This window comes from Phoca vitulina, unplaced genomic scaffold, assembly GCF_004348235.1.
Source record: "Phoca vitulina isolate PV1807 unplaced genomic scaffold, GSC_HSeal_1.0 scaffold80, whole genome shotgun sequence".
NCBI classification, from domain to species: Eukaryota; Metazoa; Chordata; class Mammalia; order Carnivora; family Phocidae; genus Phoca; species Phoca vitulina.
In genome coordinates this window covers 6071252-6087415 of record NW_022589783.1, presented here as the reverse complement: position 1 = coordinate 6087415, position 16164 = coordinate 6071252, and the positions used below count along the sequence as shown (strand labels likewise).

General features: G+C 61.2%; 3 protein-coding genes across 11 annotated transcripts in view; 1 reads left to right on the top strand and 2 right to left on the bottom strand.

Annotated features, from left to right (window-relative positions):
• Positions 1-64: 64 nt before the first annotated feature.
• On the bottom strand, positions 65-4371 carry FASTK (Fas activated serine/threonine kinase). 3 transcript variants are annotated; one of them, XM_032394396.1, is made up of 10 exons: positions 4185-4371; positions 2997-3419; positions 2327-2506; positions 2059-2198; positions 1368-1581; positions 1103-1262; positions 796-887; positions 576-711; positions 389-503; positions 65-280 (listed from the first exon to the last, which is right to left on the bottom strand). In XM_032394396.1, the coding sequence occupies exons 1-10, from the start codon at positions 4264-4266 to the stop codon at positions 173-175; spliced, it is 1650 nt and encodes a 549-aa protein (XP_032250287.1). In that variant the 5' UTR covers positions 4267-4371; the 3' UTR covers positions 65-172. The 3 variants fall into 3 exon arrangements, with proteins under 3 accessions (XP_032250287.1, XP_032250288.1, XP_032250289.1); XM_032394397.1 differs by having other exon boundaries at positions 3178-3419; positions 4185-4273; XM_032394398.1 differs by lacking the exon at positions 2997-3419.
• Positions 4372-4598: 227 nt separating this feature from the next.
• Positions 4599-7142, bottom strand: TMUB1 (transmembrane and ubiquitin like domain containing 1). 3 transcript variants are annotated; one of them, XM_032394346.1, is made up of 4 exons: positions 7048-7142; positions 6514-6600; positions 5744-6162; positions 4599-5455 (listed from the first exon to the last, which is right to left on the bottom strand). In XM_032394346.1, the coding sequence occupies exons 3-4, from the start codon at positions 6130-6132 to the stop codon at positions 5104-5106; spliced, it is 741 nt and encodes a 246-aa protein (XP_032250237.1). In that variant the 5' UTR covers positions 6133-6162; positions 6514-6600; positions 7048-7142; the 3' UTR covers positions 4599-5103. The 3 variants fall into 3 exon arrangements, with proteins under 3 accessions (XP_032250237.1, XP_032250238.1, XP_032250236.1); XM_032394347.1 differs by having other exon boundaries at positions 5744-6625; XM_032394345.1 differs by lacking the exon at positions 6514-6600 and having other exon boundaries at positions 4601-5455.
• A 3019-nt stretch (positions 7143-10161) lies between these two features.
• Positions 10162-16164, top strand: part of AGAP3 (ArfGAP with GTPase domain, ankyrin repeat and PH domain 3) — a 53088-nt gene continuing 47085 nt past the window's right edge. For all 5 annotated transcript variants that reach the window (XM_032394328.1, XM_032394333.1, XM_032394327.1 and 2 more), the window contains exon 1: positions 10162-10492. In XM_032394328.1, coding sequence (XP_032250219.1) covers positions 10162-10492 — 331 coding nt within the window. The remainder of the gene's footprint in view (positions 10493-16164) is intronic.

Sequence of the window (16164 nt, the reverse complement as noted above, 5' to 3'; positions counted from 1 at the left end):
AGGAAGCGTGGATGCAAAGGGGGGGGGCCCAGCCCGCTCCCTGTCCCAGAAACGAGATGCACGATGGGGAAGGAAAGGGACTTTAATGAGAAACCAAAATATAGAGAGCCAAAGTGCAAACTGTCCACCCCCCCATTGGGGGGGGTCATCCTGAGCCCCATGTGCACCCCCCTCACCCCCCTTCCGGCCCCCAGCGGAGGCCCAAGGCCTGGAGCTTCTGCCTCAGGTAGCTCTTGAGCTGGGGCAGGCCTCTCTGTGACTCCAGTTCCTCGAAGGGTAGCTGCAGGGGAGGGGAGCAGCAGGTTACCCCCAGGGTCTGTGCGCTGGGCGGAGGGGCAGCAGGATGGCATGGCGGCTCTCCCAGGGCGGGGCGGGGGGCTGCTCTCACCGGCAGGAGCTGGTAGCCCAGCAGGCCCAGGTGCCGCTCCCGTAGGGCCCGGGAGCCCAGCAGCACTCGGCCGTCCCGGCAGAAATGCCAACGTTCCCGCAGCATCAGCACCACCCTGGAGGGGGCGGACCATGGCTCAGGGTGGTGTCCACAGAGGCAGGGAGGCTCTCCCGCCCTCTTCCCTTACCTCTGGGCAGGGTCGTGGGTGGTGGGCTGAGAGGCAGCCTGGCCCTGGGGACAGGACCTGGGAGGGTAGGGTAGGAAGGGGTCCTGGGTCCTCACGGGAAGCACAGCACCAGAGCTGCTGACACACAGCAGGAAGTCTGGAAGGGCAAGACAAAGGGCCACTGGCTTCTAGCCAAGGCTCTGCATCCCGGCCGGCCGGCCACCCGCCCGTGGGGAATCACCTGTGCAGTAGCCTGGAGGCACGGTCAGGTCCTGTCGGTACTTCTCCTCCCCTAGCAGCTGGCGCAGCCCCTCCGCCACTATATCCTTGTGACTGAGGCGGGAGGGGGAGCAAACACCGATAGGGAAAGGCTCAGGAGGCTCGACCCCGGGCAAATGCCTTTAATGTCCCAAGGCCCGTTTTTTTTGTTTTTTTCCCTCTTCCTGCTAAGAGTGCGTCAGCACGGACAGTTCAGGGTCCCCCTGGCTTTTCTACTCTGTGCTTCGCGCAGGCTCGTCCCCTCCCCTCCCCCAAGCCGCCCCATCCACCTGTACTTGCAGCGGGCACGGTCAGTGATGAGTGGCTGGGGGAAGATGGGCACTTGCTGCCTTCGGGGAAGGCGGGGACCCCGGTATCCTGGAAGCTCCAGCTCCACGGCCGTGTCTAGCAGGGAGAGGTAGCGCCGCACAATCAGGGCATGAGGGGTGCCTGTGGGAAAGCAGGACTGAGGCTCGTGGGGCTGCAGGCTCCCACCCCCACTTTCCCCTGCCTGCTGGCCCCACGGGGCCCCAGCCAGCCCTCCCGGCCGCGCACCGCTGACGTGGTTGATGAAACTTGGGGAAAAGACAAAGTGCAGGGCTCTGAAGGGCAGGCACCGAAGCTGGCACAGTGACATCAAGATGTTGACAGTAGCCAGGGGAGCCACTCCTGCTTCCCGAGCCAGGATCCTCTCAAGGCAGGGCATAAACTGCTGTTCCAGGGGCAAGTAGTTCAGCCGCCCAAAGGGCAGCACCAATTTCTGTACCACCTGTGGAGGAAGAGCAGCCCTTCACCCAGCACGAAACAGTTCTCCAATATCCTCCACGAGCTGAACCTCAGGGAGGCTTGGCCTGCAAGCTTCTAATGTCTCTGTAAAGGCAGAACAATCCCTCTACCCCGACGTACACACCAGAAGTTCGACAGCATAACCAGTGTCTTGAGCCCCATGTGATTAATCAAACCAGTGGAGACATCGCTGTGGGGTCTGGCCCTGAAGACTTAGAGGAGTGGGCTCAACGAAGCTAAGACAGCGCCGAGTGCGGAGAACTGCAGAGACCCAGGCATACACGCTGGGTAGGTGGACAAGCCAGGTGGGGGTGAGCGAAGATGAAACCCCGGGGGGACAGAGCAGAGAGCCTGGCTGGTTGTCTGCTGCAGGAGGCAGCCAATCAAGCTGAACAGGGGGCCGGGCCTGACACCGAGGAGGGCTAGGAGAGGAGCATGGCAGGGTGGGAGGTAATCCCACCTTGCTGCTGAGCTGGGCTTCCTGGACCACCAGGAAGTGGGCAATGGCTTCCAGAAGCTGGGGCTCCCGCAACCGGTGCCGGGCCAGGTGCTGGGCCAGGAGCACCATCACGTGGGGAGTCAGTTCCTCTGGCCTGGCCTCTGTGAAGAACAGCCTATTATGCTGGACCCTCAGGCCAGATCTCAGCTAGATTCCACCTCGGCCCAGACACCACCACCTGCCTCCTCTTCAGCCCCTCCCGCCACCTGCCTTCAGTCCCCTCCAGCACCTGCCAGGCTGCGGATGAGGTGCTGCTGCGGACGCCTCAGGAAACGAGGGCAGCTCAGAGCAGCTTCCAATCTTTGCCCACTGCGCAGGCCAGGTTGCAGAGTGGGAGGTGGCTTCGGAGGGAGGCGGAACCTTCTCTCCTGCTCCAGGGCACACATCAGGGGCCCATCTGATGGGAAGCCTGAGAGGGAGAGGGTCAGAAGAGGCAGGCCTGGTAACGGGGAACTGCTCTGTTCCAGTCAGGGGGGTCAGCTGGTGAATTCCCACCCTTTCACGTCTCCATGTTCTGGATGGAAGGGTTGCTACTGTGTAAGCAGAAGCACTGGAGAAATGTGAAATACCACGTGCACGTGAGGTATCACAAGTCTGCGGGGAAGACCTGATACGAACATGGCAAATAAGCTCTCATTGCACGCCAACGGTGACAAACAGTAGTGGCTTTCTAGAGCACTGTGTTGGAAGCAATCAGGGTTGGCACCCTTAGCTAAGCTGGAGCGAATGCTGCTGGACTCCTGCTGCCTGCTGTGGATACGGGGGAGCAGCACCAAGTGTGCCAGGGGATGCACCATTCCTGGCAAAGCCTGAGAGGTGAATTCTGTCAGTGGTCTTGGGTCTTCTATGCTCTTTCTCTATTCTTCCGTTAACACCCACCCCCCAGACACCCTCCTCACCAAGTAAGACTGCAAGGTGCAGACACACGTGGATGGTGTGAATATCAAAGGAGGGGCAGTTTCGGATGATGAGCTGACTCAAGTCCTGTAGTGTGGCCTGCTCCACGGGAGGGGGCCGTGGCTGAGACCCCAAGAGCTGGCCCAGACGACGAAGTGCCACAGGGTAGTGATGGGCGCGCACCTTGGTGGGGTTCTGGCCCAGCCAACGCAGCAGCTCCCCAGGGCTCCTCGCCTGTTCCAGAAGCCGCTGTAGCCCTTGCACAGGGCCTGCATGGAGGCCTCCTCCAGGAGGCCGGTCCCCCCACTTGCTGGGCCCCAGACAGCAGGGCTGTACTGGCGGGAGCAGCAGCAGGCCAGACAGCCGAGCAGCGGAGGCCTGGGCAGAGAGCAGGACTCGAAGCATGGAGTTGGGTGATGGAGACCCTGAGGGGCAGCCCAGAAAAGGGGGTGAGGTTTTCTCCAAAGGGGAGAAAAACCGGCTATCTACTCCTGACCTCACTCCCCAGAGGGCCCTGGGGTCAGAGCAACCCACTCGTGCTCCCCCTTCCTTGTGACGGCTCTAGTCTTCTTCCCCACCCCGCCCCTCTCTCGCCTCCTTCCAGCCTCTGAAACAGCACCTTGGTGTCCTCAGCACCGGGATATTTACAAAGCAAGTCCACATGCACCACGTATCACCTCTGATGCTCCGTACGCGCCTCTGAGGTGGTAGGCAGGGCTGGCGCTACCTCGATTTCACAGGTGGAGAAACCAAGGCCCCGAGAGGAAAAGGGGTTAAGCCCGAGGTCACGAATCGGGTTAGTGGTCGTGCCCAGCCTGGAGCCCAGCTTGCCCCTTCGATACGCCCTCCCGACCACCTCCCCCTCCCGCAGGAGGCGGCAGCGGCAAGGAGGGTGGAACGCGGGCTCGGCAGCCGGGCGGTCCTGGGTTCCATGCTGGGCGCTCCCACTTACCAGCTGCATGACCTTGGACAAGTGACTTCGTCTCTCTGCCCGTGAAACGAGAACGCAGCGCGCACCTCGCAGGGCGCCCGTGGAGCCCGAGCGCGCAGCTTTGCAATGGCGCGGAGTCGGCGGTGTCAGGGGCCCCCACACCCACCCGGGCCCGGCAACGCCAGGAGACCGTGGTCACGGTCGCCAACACCAACTCCCGCCGCCCTCCCGCAGCCCGTCCCGTAGGCGCCACCCCTACATGGCTCCCCAGGCCCCGCGCAGGTCGCTCCCTCAGTCGGTCTCGGGGCCCGGGAGCCGGGCTCCCCCCGCGGCCTCCTCATCGGCAGGCCACCGAGTCCGCCATCTTCCCAGCAACCCCCGGACCGCGGTGCGGACGCCAATCGCGGCTCAGCCCCCGACCAGCACAGACGTGGCTCCCATCAGGCCCCGCGCGCCCCGGCGTCGCGCGCCCCGCCCCCCGCTTCCGGGAAGCTGCGCGCGCCGAGCCGAGGCGGTGCCGGCGGCGGAGGGGCGGAGCCAAAGGGCCAGGCGCGGAGGCTGGGGCGAAGAGAGAGCGGAAGTCGGCCGCCCGTCGCGTAAGGTCGGGCGCCCGGCGGGGCCCGGTCCGCGCGCCCTTCTCGCCTTTCTTCCCAGTGGACAAGGGCTCCCCGCCCAACAGCCCCACGGGCCCACGCACCCAGACACACACCAGGAGTGAAAACTTCACAGTTATTTAATCTGCACGTGTTCCACACAATCCCTCTGCCCCTCCCAGCTCCCCTTCCCCAGCGCCCCGCAGTCCTTAGGTCCTCAAATCAGCCCCAGGAGCTTTAGGGACTAGAGGTGGCTGGGTCCTCAGGCGGGATACTCAGAGGGGCCCAGGCGTGTGGCCCGGCTCTGCCCAGGGCCGAGGCAGTGACAGCAGCTGCCTGACCCTGAGGAGCCGACTGTCAGTGGGGGCTGAGAGCCAGCAGCCCGGGGACGTGGCCCAGAGCCACGGCGGTCACAGGGAGGGGCGGCGGCCGGCTCGCGGAGCGCTCTGCTGCGCAGGGCCGGGCTCCAGGCCAGCGGGAAGAGGCAGGCCGGGGAGGTGGGCCTGGGCAGACAACAACGCCCACTGTGTCGTGGGGAGCGAGGTCCAGAGGGGCCGGCAACGCCTCCGAGGGCCCGCGGAGGCACTACGGGCGGTACATGGCAAAGGCCAGGAGGCTGAGGAGCAGGGTGAAGCCGGCCAGACCCAGAGTGGCCGTCAGGGGGAAGAAGGGCCGGTACTGGATCTGGCAGTACCAGAGCAGCAGCAGCAGCAGCAGCAGCAGGGGCAGCAGCAGGCCGCCCACTTCCAGCCCGGAGGGGCCTGGCTCGGACCCCGGCGGACAAGGGGGGGGTGGGGGCCCGGCGCGCGTGGACACGTGGCAGTGGAGGACGCAGTTGGGCGGGAGGTGAAGGCTGCCCAGGGTCTGGGTGTCGTCTCCTAGCAGCTGCCCTTGGTAGATGAGCCGCACCTGCTGTTCCCGGCCGGGAAACTGGGTCCTGAGGAGAGAGGGACCTGGGTAAGAGAGCAGGCCTCAGGCAGTCCTGGTCCCTTGCCCAGAACAACACTCCCACCGCTCACCTTTGGCTCCACCCCCACCCACGTGGTGGCCTCTAAGGGGGTCCCCTCCTGCTACAGGGGAACGATACAGTGTGTGATGTGGGGACCTCAGTTCCCTCGTCTGTAGAAGGAGGGGGAAGTCTCAGATCTCTCTGGCGGTGCTTCCGGGTCTGTAATCACTTCCACCCCAACTTTAGAATTTCTTTCCCGTCCGCATCCCAGCTTACCTTTTCAGGGAGCCAATGGTATCGTGGGGCCAGGCCCTGGCCACCTGCTCCGAATCGTTGAGGAATTTCAGCCGCAGCACTAGGGGCTCCTGGGGGGAGTCTGGCAATGGCGACGTTGCTGAGAGCCCCATGCCAGGCTCTGGCTCTGCAGCCTGACCTCTGTGTCTCAAGCTGGGGGTCTCGGCTCCTGGGGCCTCCCCTCTGATGCTGCCGGTGACCGCCATGGCTTCACTGGGCTGTGCTGGTGTTGGAGTCCCTGATGGCTGGGGCAGTGGGTCGGCACCCTCCGCAGTGTGTGTTGAGACCCAGGCGAGAGCCAGCACCAGAAGGCAGGCAAGCACCGCGAAAAGGATGGTCACCTCATCACCCACCCCTTCAATCAAGGCCATGGCACCTGCCTTGCCTGCCACCTTACTGAGCTGGAGAGGCACAAAGAACCCATGAGGGGCTGGCTCGCTGGCCAACAGCCCCCTGAACTCCAATGGGCTCCTGACCCCACCCCACCAAACCCTCCCAGTCCTGATTCCTCTGCCCCCTTACTCAAGCTCCACCCTAGGGCACATACTGTTCTGAAACCTGGTTGTCCCAAACTTCCCTCCAGTGCCCTTTCCCATAACCAAATCCCAAGTCCTAACTTTTTGTAACCTGAGTTCTAGGTCTTTAACCATCTCCCCAATTCATTCAAACACTATCTCTATGTAAGGGCCTTGATCTTCTAAGCAACCTCTCCCCTAAATTCAACCCTCAGCAAACTTCACCCCAAAGCTTACCTAATCTTCCATCTACTATCTCAAAGTTTACATTCTCCTTCGTCTATTTCACCCCAAAGCTTATCTACTCCTCCATCATGAAAGTTTCTGCAAAGGGGAAGAAAATAGGGTTCTATGCTCCCCACCCCCAGCCCCGTTATCATTTAACCAAACCCCACCGGCGGCAGGGGACTGCTTCCCAAGGCTTCCCCACACCATAGGTCAATCTCCGCCCTTTGGCAATTCGGAGCTTCCGAGGGCTGCCATCCCCCCCACCCAACTTGGCCCCTCCGGTCTACTCAAGCCCCACCCCGCGGCGGCCCGATTCGGCGCTTCCTCTGGAAGCCTCTTCAAACCCAGTCCGCAGGCGGACCGGAGATCCCGCCCGGGGAATCCGAGACTTCGCCCTCCCCACCCCCAACTCCTCCATCACCCCTCCCATCTTCCCGCCCCCCGGAGCCACGGGAGGGCACGGGCGAACCCGGGGCGGGGCGAGCGGGAGCCAGCTGGGGCCCGGGGCGGTGGGGTGGGCGCGGTCACCGCGCGGGAACTCACCGCCCGGCTCCGCCACCTCCATAGCGGACCCTCGGGCACTTCCGGGCGGGAGGCGCCGAGGTCGCGGACACCTGAAGGCACCCCCTCCTTCCCTGCCGCCGCCGCCCGGAGTATTGTGGGACTTGTAGTCCTGCGCGGTGCGCATTTCCCGCCCTCCGCCCTGCTGACCCACGTGCCGGGATCCGCAGGCTAGTCCTGGTGACCGCAAGTCGCTGAGGGGCCCGCGGGGGCGGGCTTAAGGGTTGTGCCAGCCTCCTGAGGTTCGGGCAACAGCAGGACCCGCCACCTCCGCCGCTGGCATCCAGGGCATCTGTCACTCCAAAAACCGACGTCACCGAGAACACGTCAGAGCACCCGAGTTTCCAGATGCAGGCTCTGGGGTAGGGAGTGACCCCTACCCCGTTCTGTTCTTATGTCAGAGTGGACGCCAAAAGGCACTGTTGGCCCCCTAAATTGACTCTTTGGCTCAGAGCCCGGTACCCATGGGCTGTCCCAACAGCTTGGCCGAGGACATTCTTCCCCAGGGCTGGCCACCGTGGCTTGGGCTGTCCTGTCTCCCTGGTCCCTTCCTCCACCTTGCCCCTGTAAGACTATGCGAGAAGCATAGACCTTGGAACCTGGACAAATGCTGATCTCTTACCCCGTGTTTATTAACTGTATATCCTTGGGTGCGCTATTGAATCTCGTTGAATCTTAATTGCTTTGTTCCTAAGACATAATTCATAAGGAAACTGTAAGGAAGAAATTAAGTGTTTTATTAAACAAGTGTGAGGACTATGTCAGGGACCTGTTTGTTATACAGTAGGTATTTGTTCACCTAGTATTACACTAGGGTACACTAGAGTACACTCTCCACCCAGATCTGGGCCTGGAAACTGGGTCCTTAGAGTGTTACAGTGTAGAGGACTTTGAGCCCCAGCCTGGCTTGGGCCAGCTAATTGCTGTGAGCTTTCCCCTCCTTCCTCTGGGCCACAGAGATCTCACGTCCTGGGTTTTATAGACCAGTCTTGGTGAAAAGTAACGCACCCTAGTGTTTCCATAGTTCATACTTAACTTGTGGGAGCATGTACCCCAAGTGGGAGCAGGTACTGCCTCGGGAAAGTCAGTTTCGATGTATAACATACAGACCTAACTTCTCTCTAGTTCCTTCCTTCCCATTCATTCGTTCATTCTAGAAACATTTATTAAATGTATACTAGATGTCAGGCACTGTGCAAGATGCTGGGAATACAATGGTGAATCATACAGGTGAACTTATCCCTGCCCTCTCATGGCTCATATAATGATAGGGGACAGACAAGCCCACCGGTCCTAACACAGATCTGCGCCGCCTGCTGGGGCAACACATATGAGAAGCTCTTTACCCTCAGCATTTCTCCTGGGAGCTCCCTGGTGCAAATTCTTGGTGTCAGTTCTAGGTAAGTGTCTAAAAGAGATGTTCGCTGTTGCTTTCAGAATTACACAGCATCAGAGCTAGGTAGGTGTTCTGCTCAACCACTATTTTGCAGGTGAAGCACAGAGAAGGTACAAGACATCAGTAAGGTTGGACATGTAGATAGAACCTGAATCTCTCAAGAGCTGGGGACGCCCCAGCTGTTGAGTACCTTGCACCTGGTTCTTTGGACAGTACAGGACACTTGGGTGACTGTGTTGGTACTGGGGCAGAGTTGTGTGAGTAGCCAGATGGGGGCACCTCTTTGCAGGGAAAAGACTCAGCCTGGCTTGGGAAGTGGAAGTGTGTGTAAAAAGACTGGCATATGTCAATTGTGCCAGAGGACATCTGGGCACAGCCCTGGGAGGCTGACTGGCTGGGGCCAGTGCCCTGCACATGCCCTCTCTTAGGCATTTTTGCAAAGGTTGGGGATGAGGGCTGACTAGCAGGACTGCAGACAGCTTTGGCAATGGGGGTGCATAGGAACTGAAACATGGAAGGGAGTTCCCTGGCCCCCAAAGGAGTGGACAGGAACACAAGATGGGCAAGGGGTTGAGGACAATGAAAAGAGCCATGTGGGCTCTGGTGAATCTCTTAAATGGGGTGAGTGGGGATAGAAGGCATCATATTGGATCCCTCTCTCTTCTTTGCCTATGTACCAGCAGCTCCGAGGCGGTGGCAGACAGTGAACCATCCCAGTCCCACAGGGGAGTCTTTTAGGAGAAGCCTGAAGATGAGCGAGGGGCTGTTGTTTAAAGGGCCATTTCCAAGGGCCTTGTTGGTGAAGCTCTCAGGGAGAACAGGAAATAGAAGCCGGGAACCCAGATTTCCAGGCTCTGCGCTCGCAGTGGAGAGTCCAGGGGACGGCCAGAGAGAGAACCCCGGGGACAGGGTGGTCTCCAGGGATGATCTCGGGCGGGAACAGGGGAGCCTGTGCAGCACTAAAGGCAGGACCATGTTAAGTGAGACGCAGCTGTGCCTGGGCTAGCGGCCCTTCTCGGCCAATCCGCCGCGTTCATCAGCACCCTCAGGCGCAGGGCACTGCTCGGGCAGTGCCCAAAGATCGGACACCCCGCCCAGACCAGAGCAGGGAGGCGAGACAGACAGCCGGGGCCGGGAGGAGGCCAGCGCAGCTGTCCACTTGGAGCCGGTGGCCCTCAAGGCGGGTGTGGGTGGAGGCTGGAGAGCAGGCGGAAGGGCCAAGGCTAGGTGGGAGGGGCCCGGGCGCCGGGGCTGGAGCGCGCGGCTCGGGGGTGGAGGCTGCCGAGCCAGCTAGCAGGCGAGGGGCGGGGGCGCTGGGGCCGGCGCGCAGGAGGGGCGGGGGCGGCGGGGAGGGGGGCTCGGGCTGCGTGTGCCGGAGCTGGCGGGGGCGGCGGTGCGTGCGCATGACGCGGGGGGAGGGCCCGGGCCGCGCGCTCCCGGTCCCGTTGTTGTTGCCGCTGGAGGCTGCTCCGAGGTGGCGGGATCGCGGCGCCGAGAAGCGCCCTGCAGCGGCGGCCACAGCGTGCGCGGCGGCGCCTCCCGGCCTCGGCCCCCGGCCTCCGGCCTCATGCGCTAGCCCCGCGCCGCCGGCTCCGTAGTCCCGGCCCCGCCAGCCCCGCGCGCCCGCCCGCCACTGCCGCCGCCGCAGCGCCGCCCCGGGCCCCGGCCGGGCCCGCCTCGGGCCCCGCGGCTCCAGAGCCATGAACTTCCAGGCGGGCGGGGGGCAGAGCCCGCAGCAGCAGCCGAGCCTGGCGGCGCCGGGGGGCGGCGGCGGTGGCGGCGGCGGCGCGGGGGGCGGCGGGCAGTTCGGCGGCGCGGGGCCGGGGGCCGGGGGCGGCGGCGGCCCCTCGCAGCAGCTGGCCGGCGGGCCCCCCCAGCAATTCGCGCTCTCCAACTCGGCAGCCATCCGGGCCGAGATCCAACGCTTCGAATCCGTGCATCCCAATATCTACGCCATCTACGACCTGATCGAGCGCATCGAGGACTTGGCGCTGCAGAACCAGATCCGGGAGCACGTCATCTCCATCGAGGGTGAGCGGAGCCGGGGTCTGCGGGAGATGGGGCGCGGTGGCCCGGCTCGGCCACGCTCTCTCCGTCTGGGGTCCTCGCGCGCCTGAGGTCCCGGCCACGCGGTGTGCTGATCGTCGGCGCTGCAGAGCGGTCGTCCAGGCTTCTCTATATCTCGTCCGGGGACACTGGGGCTCGGGGCCGGTCCCGTGCTAGGGGACACGTTTTCTGATCTTAATGCTCCAGGGCGCGAGGGTGGTGTCGCTCCCGGGACAGGTGCGCTCAGGGCCGCAGAGGTCCGGGGTGCTAGGGCCAAAGCTGGCCAGGCATGGCGAGGGAAGGTGGGCGCAGCGGAGGGCCTCGGCGGGCCGGGAGGTGGGGCCGCTGCCCCGGCCCTGCCCCGCGGCGGGGCGGGGGAATCGAGCCTCCGGTTAGAGGATGGCAGCCTTCCCGGGCCCAGCGCCCGCGGGCCCCGGAGGGTGGCGCTCGCCGCGGCTCCCTTTCCCGACGCACACCCCCTACGCTGGCGCTGCCAGGCGGGCGCAGGCCGGGCCTGGCGCGGGGCTCCGGCGGCGCGACCGCGTGGGAGGCGCCGGCCGGTACATCCACGCCTTCGCCGGGTCCCACGCGCACCCGGGAACCGCTCGGGAGGCGGGCGCGGGATGCGGGGCGCTGACTGACCTCCATGGACACGGTGCTGGGCGTCAAATGCCAGAACCCCGGGCAACTGCCCTGCCCAGCGCTCCTTTCTCTAGGCTCTTGGGCCCAGGACTTTGGCTGCCAAGGCGGGGCAGAGGAAGTGGGTGCATGCTGCTGGTACATACCCCACGACCCCTGATGTGGTGGGGGTCCACCCCACCCACAGACAGCCTGGTGGCACCGTGACCTTTGAGCGGCCGAGGGGCAGATGGGCCTCACCCTGGGTCATCTGCTTCCTCTCTGGCTCCATTTGAAGGGGGATGCCCGCCAGCAGGTGGTGGGTTCAGCTTTAGTGGAAATGCAGGGGGAATTGCAGGGTTTATTTGGTGATGACATGGAGTTGTGGGCAGGGGCCTGTCCACTTCTTGGGTCTCACAGTTAGGGCCACATTCTCATCTTGTGTGAGGCTCTAGGGGCTCCCTCACCTGAACACTCCTTTCTGCTTTTGGAGGTCCCGCCAGCTGGGGAAGGAGCATTCAGTATTTTGGGAGTAGAAGACCCCCTTTAGAGCTGGGGTCCTGCCCTGTTCTCGGAATGTTCCAATCTGACTTCCTCTGTCCTTTCCCCAGTCCTTTCTTACCTCTTCTCTCTCAAGGCTGAGTTCTCTGTGAACTAATTAGGCGATAGGAGAAACTCATTAACATGGATCTGAGTAAATGGCCTGAATCACCGTTGTTGTGGCTGGGGACCAGGAGATGGCATTTGTGTGAGCCCAGGGCCCCAAAGAGAGAAGATGACCAAATTTTTCTCCTAGATTTGAAGTGGGTGGGGCAGGGAGAGTGGCCATTCCTCATAGCTTCACTGTCCTTCCGAGGACATAGAAGTTCCCCATCGGCTCTAAGATACCCCCAGCTCCTTTTGGTGAAGAGACTCGGTGGGGTAGCCGCAGAAGGGACTGAGGGAAGAAAGACATCTGCCGCAGAGCACTTCCCTGAGCAGGGAGGGGCAGGAATCAGCTGGATTCCCATCCAGCTCCAACTTCCTGAACACTGACCTGTGACCGCCCCCGCCCAACACACACTCCAGCTCAGGAGGCCTCTGGCTGGGCATCTTCCCTGACATGAAGGCCATGGTTCCTGGGAAGTACTGAGTTTTCATCCCTGTCTTGAATTCAACATGACAGGCAGAATTTCCCCTCTTAGAGCCCTCCCCCGTGACCAACTTCCCCATTGCGGTTTGGAAGTACCTCATGTTCTGTCTGCTTAGCCTGGAAGCTTGGTATCACCATCGTGAATCCTGGGACCTGATGTCTCATTGTCACCAGGCCCAGCTGCTCCTCACACATCCGTTCTCAGCTCTCCTGATCCCTGCTTCCCTGCTCTTTCTTGGCGGGGCCTCCCACCTCTTTCTTCCTGCTCCCCCCTTTTCTCCCAGCCTCTCTCCTGGAATCCATCTTTAGTACCCACCTCACCCCCTGTTTCCCCACTTTTGTCACTCAGCTCTAGGCAGGCAGCAAAAAAAAAAAAAAAAAACCCAAAAAACAAAAAAAACACACAACAACCCAGAAAACTCCTTCTCCAATTTCTGCCCTATACCCTTCCTGCGGTAGAGGCCCTCCATCTGCCAAACCATATTGCTGCTGCCTTGTAAAGCAGCGTCCCCACCTTCTTTCCTGGGGGTGGGAGGGGAGCAGCTTCCTGGGGCGTTTCCCTACTCCCTGTGAGCCTGACCGAGCCCCCCTGCCAGGGCCCAGCAGACCTGGGTCCGCGGGTTACATAACATATCCGTAGCCGGGGAGGCCCGTCTGTGTTTACTAGGGCCGAGCTTCTTAGCGGGAAGGGATGACATTTTCCTAGTGTATAATAAGCTTCCGCATCTTGCCGGTAATGCTTCGGTGAAGGATTTATTTGTCCCAGCTCTGAAGGTGACCTAGGAGACGCAGTCAGAATCCGTGTGGGACTAAGGGAGCATGATGGCACCTTGCCCTCCTGTCTTCTCCCTGCTTCCTTCAGTCACCTCTAACCCTGTGGCCAGGGCGGGAGGAAGCAGAGGAACATTCAGCCTTCCTGTTTCAGGACTGGGTTTGAGGGGAGATAGATTGTTTCTGAAAAGTTCCTTTTCCACCAAAGGCCAAGGAAGGAGAAAAGGTGTCCAGGCTGCAGTTTTGAGGAATGAAAGAAGTGTAACTGGGAGGTGGGTGGAGGAATAGAAGACTTAACCACAGGCAGAGCCTCTGAGCCAGTATTCCCTCCCTGGTGGGGAAACTGAGGCTTGGAGAAAAGAGGACCGTGCGGGGCCTCAGGGTAGAAGTCTGTAGGGAAAGGAGCTCTTGAAACTTGCTCGGGTCTCCTGGCTGTGTCCTAGAAAGAGGGCTGCAGAGGAACTGGGCCTCGGGCCAGATGGGGGACAGCCTGGGCACGTGGAACCTGCAGACACCGGGCCAAGTGAGCCAGAGGCCAGGATGAGCTGCTGGGAGAAGCAGCCTCGGGGTCCCAGCAAGTGGCCTGGCAAGGCAGGCTGGTCTCTGAATAGACGTGAATCCGGGGAGGTCTGCCGCAGCGGAGTCTGAGCAGGGGTGGGCCCTGCAGGCCCACGGGCAGGCCCGGGAAGCTCACCGTGGCCTCAGATGTGCCGTCTGGCTACTCCTTGGGCAGGAACTGGGCTTAGTCAGCTGGTGACTTGTTGCTGTCCCCTTTGTTTTCCTCCAACATTTTTTTTTTTTTTTAAACAATGGAGTGCCTCTGAGCATTCCAGTGGCACCTCACTCTTTGAGGGCTTCCTCGGGCTCTGCTGGCCCAGCACCAGGGCGTGGGGCTCCGTAGGGCTCTGGGACTGAGGTTGGTCCCCAGGTGCAGGTTTTCCTGGTGGGTTCAAGCTGAGGCTAGAGAGGGACGATGCCCCTGAGCTGGGGGCAGAGCGTGCTGGGTAGGGGCTCAGAGGGAGCAGGCAGGGGGTGCCCGCCTCAGCAGTGACTCTCCCTCGCACGCCCGCCTGGGGCTCGCGTTCGTCGTCCTTCCTCTGTGTCCGGTGACGAGATCCTGGCAGCGGCCCTGGGATTTTGTGAGACAGGTGGAGAGCAATTGTAGCCATTTTGGAGACAGGGAAGCTCGCTCCTGGGCTCCTTTGCCCTTCTGCCTCTTCCTCGGGGTGGCCAGTCCCCGCTGGTGCTAACACCCACCTGGGGGACTTGCGGAAGGACACATTTCCGCCGCTTCCTGCAAGTGATCTGATTCAGTAGGTTTGAGATGGGGGCCCAGGGATCTGGGTTTGTCACTTCCCTGGGCGTGCTGGTAATTAGCTAGTTGCTGGAATGAGTGCCTGGTGGGGGCCTGGAGGCTTAAGTAGGACTTTGCACCAAAGAGCTCCAGGAATTCTGAAAAGGAGGGTATCTGTGTGGGTGCTAGTGGCCGGGGAAAGTCGCATTTGCTCCAGATACATTTATTTAGCTCCTACTGTGTGGCCCAGTTGCATGTAGCACAGTGGAAGGCAGGGAGGAGGCAGAGGAGGGGCCACGCGGGCACTCTGGACCCCGAAGTTGAATGGATCAGCCTGTAGGAGGTGCCAGAGCGGGACTGGGAATGGTGGGAATAAAGCCCAGATTTTAAGAAAACCGGGGCAAAGGTTAGAGCCTGGGGAAGACTCCTCAAGACCCCTTTCTTCAAGGGGTCAGGAGAGAGATGGAAAGACCACCTCCTCAGGCAGCAGAGAGATGGCTCATTCCGCGTCCCTCCATTCTGTCCTTGGTCACTGAGCTTCTGCTCTCTGCCCGGAGGAAGACCTCCTACAAATGAGACAGTCCTTGCTCCTGAGCACCCTATGGCTAGCTCGGACTATCGAATTTCCTCTACCATTTATTTCTTAGTTGAATGTGGATGCCAGGCGTGGGGCTCCCGGAGACTTTCTCTGCAGACAGGACAGGTTTGCAGAGGCAGCAAGGGAGGGAGAAAGTATGGTGTGGTGTTCAAGAAACAGCCGGCCGGTCTGCATGCCTGGGGCACGGAGTCCAGAGGGGACAGGGCAGAGGCCCCTGGTTTAGGAGTTTTTCATGCTTTATCCTGTATTAATTTATTTACACCCCACCGTGATCCAGGAGAGCACTTAAGATGGTACGGAATCCTGCAGGAGATGGGCCAGCGTGTGAGGGTTGAAGCAGGAGCATTAGGGCAGTTGCGGCTGAGAGCAGGCTCTTGAGGCTGCGGGGAGCGGGGGGTGAGCGGCAGAGGGAACAGCGGCCACGGGGAGAGCAGGCGGGAGGGGAAGCCGATCCATAAGTCCTTAGTGTCCACACTGTGCATTTGCACTGTGAGCCTACCCTACGAGCTCTCAGGGAGTCAGTGGCCTCAGAACTTCAGGAGTGGAAGGAGTGAAGATGCCCTTCTGGAAGAGCAGGCTTAGGGGAGCTGGGGGTGGGGAGGGGGGCAGACTGTGGCCCTGAGAACTCCTGTGTCCTTATTCGGCATCACCGGAACCCCCAGCCGGGAACCTTTAGCTTACCTTCTCTTTTTAATATGCAGGTAACTTGAAATTGGTTTAACCAGATTGCTTTCCTTCTGACCCCTTGCTGACTTGCAGGCCGAGGGGTAAAGGGAAGGTAATTTTGGGACATGGAGCTGAGCCCCAGGGTGATGGAAATGGGAGAGGGCGGTGACCTGGGGCGCTTGCTTCAAGGATGTATGCATTGGCTGGTACTGCGTTCCACCTGCCTGCTGGACATTGTTATAAGGCCTTTGCATCACGTGGCAGGTCTCTTTCTAGGTATGCAGGTATCATCCCCATTTTGCAAAGCCTGGGACTTAGATTGAGCACCTGGGAGCAGCAGGAACTGGTTTTCCGGCTGCAGGGCTGGCGCCTCCCCCGTGGATGTGGATGGATGGATGAATGAGCTTTGGTGGGTCAGACCGGATGCCCCCATCAGCCCTCCTAAGGTGCCTCTCAGGGAAGCTTTTTGACCTCCAGTTTAACCTGCGGACACTTAGAATACAACTTAAAGAGAACTTAGGGCTCTTTCTTCCTGCTCTAATCTTCTGCATGTCTTGAATCCGCAACCAAATGGTGGC